Genomic DNA, 9,269 nt, shown 5'->3' on the forward strand with positions numbered 1-9,269 from the left:
CATCTACCCCCAGACAACTACCCCCCGGACATCCACCCCCTTAGGACAAGTACCCTCTAGGACATCTACCCCCCGGACATACACCCGGACATCCACCGCCGGTCATCTACCCCCTGGACATCTACCCCCGGACATCCACCCCTTAGGACAAGTACCCCCTAGGACAAGTACCCTGTAGGACATTTCCCCCCCGGAAATTCACCCCGGACTTCCACCCCCTTAGGACAAGTGCCCCCAAGAACAAGTACCCTCTAGGACATCTACCCCCGGGCATCCAACCCCCGGACATCCACCCCCTGGACATCTACCCCCCGGACATCCACCCCCGGACATCTACGCCCTCATCTTTGAATTGATAAGATATATATTTTTGCTCGTCTGTGAGCGATCATAACGAACGAGCAATTTGACAAAAAAATGTCAGGGGGTAGATGTCTTAGGGGGTGGATGTCTGGGGTGGACGTCCGGGGCCGGGGGGGGGGGCACTCAGTATAAAATGCATAGTGGGTATGTGCCGCGGAGGGGACCCCCAATTTTCACGCTCAAATTTCCGTTCCAAGGCATAGCATTTTTGCCTTGTTGAGAAAAAGTACAAAGAAAGCCGCTCCAAGGCATAGCATTTTCTTCTTATCGATAAAAAAGAAGAGAGAAATCCGCTCCAAAGCTTCGCATATTTTTCGTTACGCCGCTCCGATCGCATTGAACGAGCTGCAATTTTGGTGAAAAGCGGCCGCAGAGCTCCTCCGGCTTTAACCATTTTCATGGTTGAGCGAGCACATTCGAAAACTTAGGAATGAATACTCTATACTGCATAAATGTATTCTTTTCCTAACAATTTCTCAGGATCAGTTGAATGTATGGATAGATCAGTGGTGAATCCAGAATTTTAAATGGGGGAGGGGCCTATAATCGGGGGAGCCATCAACATTTTCAAATTTTAACATGATCTAACAAGTTGTAGAAGATACTACCAAAAAACCCCTATGATGATGCGTCACAATACAGGGGCCACAGAGCAGTTTTCAAAGTGGGGGGGGGGGGCTGACCATGCCAAAAATCACAATCGTATTACATGTTACTAGTCCGGCGGAGGCCGCGCTAGCTGCATCATGCACGCATGACCGTTAGTAGGGATGCATACGCACTCACACGCTGGCGATCCGTTCCAAGGACCCCCGTTTTCACAAACATTTGTCGTTCCGACGCCCGTTCCGAGGACCCTCCTTTTTACAATAAGCCCGCTCCAAGGCCCCCGTTTTTTGTCTCGCCCGCGGCACACCCTTACAACTTTTTGGTCGAGTGCCCCCCCCCCCGGGTCCGGGGGTGGATGTCTGGGGGGTAGATGTCCGGGGGTGGATGTCCAGGGGGTAGATGTCCGGGGTAGATGTCCGGGAGGTGGATGTCCAGGGGGTGGATGTCCAGGGGTAGATGTCCGGAGGGTAGATGTCCTAAGGGGGTGGATGTCCAGGGGGTAGATGTCTGGAGGGTAGATGTCCTAAGGGGGTGGATGTCTAGGGGTAGACGTCCGGAGGGTAGATGTCCGGGGGTAAATTTCCGGGATGGATGGCCAGGGGGTAGATGTCCTAGAGGGTACTTGTCCTAGGGGGTACTTGTCCTAAGAGGGTGGATGTCCGGGGTAGATGCCTAGGGGGTAGATGTCCTAGAATAGCTGATGATACCACAAAAAGCTTCTACACCAAAAATTAGAACATTTTGAGCTTTATTTAGGGAATTAGGCAGATGAAAAACTATGATTTTGCATACTAATTATGCATAAATTAGCATAATTAAAAGCGATGCGCATGAAAGGAATTAATACAGAATTTAGTAGATGATGTTCCAGGCAAGCTACCTGCCAATTTTCGGCGCGATCGACGGCCGAGATCTCAAGGGTGCAGGGGGGTGGGTCTTGGAGGCCATATGAACTCCCAAAATACCCTGGCGTCAATTGGGTTAAGTGACAATTATGAAGGTAGTGTTGTATCTCAGAGTCTTATCTCATGTGTCGTTAATATGTTGTACAATTTTAATTTGATGCGCAGCTCACAGACTTTTTTCAAGTCATGCACACCTTTCAAGACAAAACTGGTGACGACCATAAGGTACGCGGTTTCGAAGTTATGCAACATTTTTGTAAAACTGCATGTCAGATCAAAGTTTGTTTAAAAATTTGATTTTCTGTACAATGCCAGTCAATGCCAATAGTGTTTTCAACCATAAATCATAGATGAGTATATTTACTTCTTGCTGTTCATGATCCAAAAAATTCACTGGCAGAGTTCCTAAAAAAATGTTCGAATAACAAAGAAATTCACTAAACAACAGAACTTGAATCTGTTACATTTATGATTTGACATTTTTTGTAGACATTTTTAAGATATATTAGTTGGCTTGTTTCTTATCTCTTTCATTATACAGTTATACTGTAGTATCCTTCATAAATGATGTTGAACTATTCCAAGTAACTTATTACCCACGTTTTATGTCTAATGCAATAACTATTATCAATAATTTGTGTAACATTATCTTGTTTCAATTGATACCATGAACTTCATTGTGGGTAAAGGGGAAATCTCTCACACACTAGGTATGCGTCTCCATAATTAGGTGGTCTGTCTATGACAGAATTTTCTTTATTTCTTTATTTATTCTTATCACCTATGTTTGTCGCCAACTTTTCTCCGAATTGGCTAAATCAATTTAGCTGATTTTTCTGTCATATATAGAATCTATTATAGAGACGGCATACTAAGCTTTTCAAGGTCATCTGGTCATGATGACGTCATCTACGCGCCATTTTGTAAAATTCTTCATTTGATCATATCTTCATTATCAAATATCAAAAATTAACAATATTTACATGACGTTAACTTCAGGTCAAGGGTCAACTGTCAATGTCATCAAAGGTCATGACGCGCGCGTACGTTTGACGCGCGCGCGTCAAAGGTAAAAAAATCGTCCAAATGGCCTATAAAAATTTTGGATACGTTTTAGGTCATTTTAAGCATTTCAAAAATTTGCGCGCGCGCACATATGCGCGCGCGTTTCCGCGCGTAACGCCTAAACGCAACGCAGAAACACCGTTTTTTTTAATATCATTCCATGGCTAATGAAATTCTGAGCAATTTGATACCCAATTTAGCTCTCTATGACCAATAGTAACGGAATTAACACCCGTTAAAGTTTGCAGCACGTGTGCGCGCGAGCTCTCACTATAGGCCATATATGGGCAAAAACATGCCTATTGAAAATTCACTGTAGCTCTTTAAATAGTCCATTGACCCCCATTTTTTTCATATATCGATAGAGTATTAGTTGTAAATTTGATTTCATGTCACCAATGTCCCTCAATTTTATCATGACGTCATCAAAATGGCGCCTAAACTAAAAATTTCATTTTTTCAAAAATGACGTCATCAAATTTATGCAAATTTGGTTGTAACTTCTCGAATATAAATTATTTTCGCCCAGATTTTGATATGTTGTAGTTTAGAACGTACTCTTTCTCGTTAGTTAACATGAATTTTCATTTTGAGAAACGCATCATTGCGTAAAACAGCGATGAAAAGAGGCATGTCATTTTTCCTCATTTTGCGTGTAATCTCTATGGGACATGACTTTTTCTCAAAACTGGATTCGACATTCCTCTATTTCGTGAGCCATATCTCCATTTTTTAGTGTCACTTTTCCCTGAGCTTTTAGTATGATGTAGCTGAGATCCTAAGCTTTCGCAAGTGTTCTCTCCATTTTTTGATCAGATGCCGGGATCATGCCCGTTTTTCACTTGCAAAATTGGAATTGTAATTCTCAAAATTGCTTACGTGTAATCTCTATGGGGTATATCGTGGCTCAATGGATAACGCATTTGACTTGCTTTCTCGAGGGCGGAGGTTCGAGTCCTGGGGTGAACAAGATGATTTTTTTTCCATTTTTTTTTCTTTTTACCACCTCGTACATGATCCTTTATGATAATTTAAAGGTACAAAAGTTAAAATTTAGCAAGATAAAACAGATTATGATTACTTTTTTTAATCACATGTATTGTCATACATCAAAGAGACTCTTTTACAGTGCTTTATCATCTCCCGTCTTTCACAAGTATTCTATCCATAATCAACATTCAGTTGTCATCATGAAGATCACATTGATCTGCATGAACATGGTAATAGTGATCATGATGGCAATAATAAAGACAGACCACCTAATTCGTCCGCATGACGAATTAAAATCTAGTTCTATTTATATTAATTTCATCCATTCAGTGTGTGGTTAACAAGGAATGTGAGCATTGTGCATTGCTTTTCACCAAACTTGGATTTTAGGCGCTCCTCTGTAAACAGCAGGGCTTTTCAATACATTCAAATGTGTTGAAAAGAAATTATGTTTACAGTAGAGCCCATTCATTTCAAAACCACTAAGAAGCTAGGTGTGGTGATAACTGATAAAGGTCTGCAAGCGTAGACTATACTTTGTTATTACACGTGACTACTTGCATAGAGAAAGTTATGGCTGCTGTCAAGATGACGCAGCAGTGATCATCGTTGTTGCATCTCACCTAATAAATGTCTGTTGTAAATACGTTTAAAGAACTGCCTACTGGACTTTTGATTTATATAACCTAAGTTCCAACCATGGTGTCAGATCCTGCATTATTATGCTGAGTAACCCACCGAGCTTTGAGATGGAGGAATCATTGAAATCAGGCCAGTTCATTCCATTTTCTCCCTAACCCCCGTGAGGAGAGAGATGGTGAAAGACAAAGAGCTTATTGTATTCATGTGTATCAGTGAATAACCATTACTGTATGTGTGATGTTATGTCCATAGAAGTTGGCTATGTCGTTGTATGGATTTGGAGTGCATGAATGTGCCTGGCCAAATTACAGTATGACGGACAGTTAGCGTGACGTTTATGGGACATGAACATTCTATCTCAGTGAGAGTAGTAATAATTGAGCAAACATAATTGTTGGAAAGATACAAATACTTGCTAATTATTATACTGTTCATGAGTATATGCACAAGTGATATTGGTATGTTAAAGTTACTAAACTAAAAAAGTAAGACAAAGTTACTAACATTAACGATACACAGAAACAAAGACAACAACAGACAACATGACAAATCTAAGTCAACCTCCTCCACTTGACTTAAAGGGAAATATTTCCGAGAATTGGAAAAGATTCAAACAAAAATTCACTCTATACAATGTTGCCTCAGGAATGTCAGAAAAAGATGACAAGTCACAAACATCAATGCTTCTACACGTAATAGGTGATGCTGCCTTGGAATTGTATAATACATTTGTATTTGCCGAGGATGAGAGCATGAAGCTTGAGAAAGTGTTGGACAAATTCGAGGAATATTGCATGCCAAAACGTAATCTAACGTATGAGAGACATAGATTTTTCACAAGATCACAATTAGAGCATGAGAGTGTTGATCAGTATGCAACTGAATTGCGAAGTCGTGCACAGTCGTGTGAGTTTTCTTCGTTGAAAGAGAGTCTTATACGGGACAGAATTATCTGTGGTATCTTAGATGATGGTCTAAGAGAGCATTTGTTGAGGCTAGATGATCTCACATTGGATAAAACGTTGCAAGTTTGTCGGGTTGCTGAACAAACTCGAACGCAGGCCCAAGCGTTGAGTTCCACCGGGGAAAATGCCTCAATTCCGGTTGATTCTCTCAGCAAGAATAAGAAATCTTCTGGTAAAATGTCAAACCAAACAAGACAAACAAGACAAACAAAACCTCAAGATCGTACTAACAATAAAACATGTACAAGATGTGGTAATAGACATACCAAAGAAAAATGTCCTGCACAAGGTAAAACATGTAAAAAGTGCGGTAAGCAAAATCATTTTGCTAAGTGTTGTCGTACCCCAGTAGCAAAAGTCAATGAATTGCAACACTTGAAAGTAGATTCAGATGGTTTCATGATTTGTTCAGTTGATTCACAGGAACATGAATCAAAGGAAGAGTGGAAAGTCAATTTGAGAGTCAATAATGAGCTAGTTGAGTTCAAGATAGATACTGGAGCTCAAGCTAACACTCTCCCTGAAACAATCTATCACAAATTGAAACCAAAACCAAAACTACAAAAAGCCAAAGTGAAGTTAACAGGTTACTATGAGACTAACATTCCAGTAAAAGGTCGTTGTTATGTCCAAATGGAGTACAAAGGAGTTAAACACAGTGTTCAATGTTTCATCATTCCTGGAAATCGTCAACCATTGCTAGGTCTCAGAACGAGTGAAGACTTGTATCTAGTAAAACGCGTCTATCATGTTGATAAACAAACAGAGATAAAAACAGGCAAAACTGTAGTGCAAGATTATGACAATGTATTTGTAGGATTAGGATGTCTTCCAGGCAAACATCACATTACATTGAAAGACAATGCACAACCAGTTCAACATGCATGTCGCAAAGTTCCATTTCCACTTCAAAAGAAACTAAAAGAGGAACTAGATAAGATGGAAAATATGGATGTAATCAAACAGGTTGATGAACCGACAGATTGGGTGTCTTCTCTTGTTGTAGTCAAGAAAAAGAATGGTCAACTCAGAGTCTGTCTAGATCCACGTGATCTTAATCGAGCAATCAAACGAGAACACTATAAATTGCCTTCTAGAGCTGAAATAACCTCTCAGTTTGCTGGAGCCAAGTATTTCAGTAAATTAGATGCATCAAGTGGTTTTTGGCAAATCCAACTAGATGAAGATAGTTCCAAGCTTTGTACATTTATCACTCCGTATGGAAGATATAGATTCTTGAGACTACCTTTTGGTATCTGCAGTGCTCCTGAAGTATTTCACAAGATAATACATAACTTGTTCGTAGATATACCTGGTGTCAATACCATGATGGATGACATAGTGGTATGGGGAAGCACTCAAGAAGAGCATGACGATCGTCTGAGAATAGTTCTAGACATCGCACAAAAATCAAACCTGAAACTCAATCGAGACAAGTGTGAGTTCAATGTGAACCAGATGACTTTCATTGGTGACTTGATCAGCCAAGATGGAGTCAGACCAGATCCTAAAAAGGTGGCTGCCATCAGAAACATGGCAAGACCAACCTGTAAACAGGACATACAAAGGTTCTTGGGGATGATAAACTACCAAGCAAAATTCATTCCAAACCTATCAACAAGGTCAGCACCTCTACGTATTTTGCTTGACAAGAAAGTAGAGTGGATGTGGGAAAATGAACAAGAAAAAGCATGGTGCGAGTTGAAAGAAGCTCTAATGAGTCAACCAGTGCTTCATTTCTATGACTGCACAAAACCCACAAAGATATCAGCTGATGCTTCAAAAAATGGACTAGGAGCAGTTCTCCTACAGCAACATGAACAAAATTGGCATCCAATAGCTTACGCATCAAGAGCTATGACTGATGCAGAAACACGTTACGCTCAGATAGAAAAAGAACTCTTAGCTATCACTTACGGATGTGAAAAATTTCATCAATATATCTATGGTCAAAAGATAGAAGTTGAAACAGATCACAAGCCACTTATCCCATTGTTTGTTAAGTCATTGGCAGATTGTCCTTTACGCATTCAAAGATTACTAATCAGAGTACAGAGATATGATCTCAAAGTGTCATATACACCTGGAAAGTACATGTCCACTGCCGATACACTGTCACGAGCAGTAGATCCAAAAGCAGAATTGAATGTTGAAACTGAAGAAGATATCAGAGTCTATGTAGATATGATAGTACAAGCAATGCCAGTAACATCAAACAAAAGACAAGAAATTGTTGAAGAGACCAAAAAAGATGTAGAGCTTCAAGAGTTGCTAGCCACCATCAGAAATGGTTGGCCAGAAAGTAAGCAACAATGTCCAGCTAGAATAAAACAGTACTGGAACATTAGAAGTGAACTCTCTGAAGCAGATGGAATCATATTCAAAGGTTCTAAAATAGTAATTCCAACTTCCATGAGACGATACATACTAAACCAAGTACACGAAGGTCACTTAGGCATTGAGAAATGTAAGAAACGTGCTAGGGAAGTAATCTATTGGCCAAGAATCAATGCAGACATCACTGAAATGGTCCAAAATTGTACTTCATGCCTAATGTACAAACCAAAACAACAGGCTGAAAGCCTAAATCCACATGCCGTGCCTAATCGTCCTTGGGAAAAAATTGCAGTAGATCTATTCACTTTGAACAAAAGAGAATATATGGTCGTCGTCGACTACTACTCACAATTCATTGAAGTATGTACTTTGACTTCAACTACAAGCAAGGCCGTGATTAATCACATGAAAGCAATATTTGCTCGTCATGGTACACCATGTGAACTGATGTCGGATAATGGTCCTCAATTTGCAAGCCAAGAATTCAAAAGCTTTGCAAAAGAATGGGATTTTCACCATACCACATCGAGTCCACATTATCCACAATCAAATGGCCTCGCAGAAAATGCTGTGAAGATTGTCAAAAATCTCATACTGAAGTCACAACACAGTGGACAAGATATCCACAGAGCTTTACAAGTCTATCGAAGTTCACCAATAGCATGCGGAAAATCTCCAGCAGAACTTCTGTACAATCGTCAGATTAGGTCAAACCTTCCCATGCTTGACACTTTGCTCAATAACCAACAGATTGATACTAAATCTGTGAGGGGAAGAAAGGATGAGCAGAAGGTGAAACAAAAAGAGCGATTCGATAAACATGCTCGTGACTTGCCAAAGCTAAAACCTGGAGATCATGTGATACTCCAAGACATGAAAACTAATACCTGGTCACAACATGGTATCATAAAGTCTGTCAATAATCATAACAGATCATACCAAATTGAAACAGCCACAGGCGAGATACGTCGCAGAAACAGACGTCACCTCAGGCCAGATCCCAGACACCAAGCCGAGTCTATTCCATTACCAACACAGGATGACTTCGAGCTAGATGACAGCGCAGAAGCGGAACCAGCATCTGATGTTCGCGCATCTTCGTCACCATCCCGAACAACCAGAAGCGGACGAGTCGTTAAACCGCCAGATCGTTTAAACTTGTAAATGGATGGAAAGCGAACTAAACAGAAAAACTTTCGCGTTTCGTTTTGTAAATAGCCACATGAGTTCAAAAATAACTTTGAAACTGTAAATGGTTTGAACTCTAATACAACCCCATGATAACTGCATGATTGCACGTGCATGATATAAATTTGCATGTTAAAGTTAATCAGCAATACGGGATTGAATTTATCGCTATCACAAAACTCAACTCAACAGATGTCTCTACCGG

At 40.4% G+C, this 9,269-nt stretch overlaps 1 protein-coding gene across 1 annotated transcript; it reads left to right on the top strand.

The window, feature by feature from the left end:
* The first annotated feature begins 5,116 nt into the window (after nt 1-5,116).
* LOC121421219 (uncharacterized protein K02A2.6-like) lies at nt 5,117-9,040 on the top strand. Its single transcript, XM_041615880.1, has one exon. The coding sequence runs from the start codon at nt 5,117-5,119 to the stop codon at nt 9,038-9,040; it is 3,924 nt and encodes a 1,307-aa protein (XP_041471814.1).
* Nucleotides 9,041-9,269: the final 229 nt, after the last annotated feature.

This window comes from Lytechinus variegatus, chromosome 9 (assembly GCF_018143015.1).
Source record: "Lytechinus variegatus isolate NC3 chromosome 9, Lvar_3.0, whole genome shotgun sequence".
Taxonomy (NCBI): domain Eukaryota; kingdom Metazoa; phylum Echinodermata; class Echinoidea; order Temnopleuroida; family Toxopneustidae; genus Lytechinus; species Lytechinus variegatus.

What these genes read in the sequence shown, in the direction of transcription:
- LOC121421219 (XM_041615880.1), top strand. Translation starts at nt 5,117, where the DNA reads ATGACAAATCTAAGTCAACCTCCTCCACTTGACTTAAAGGGAAATATT.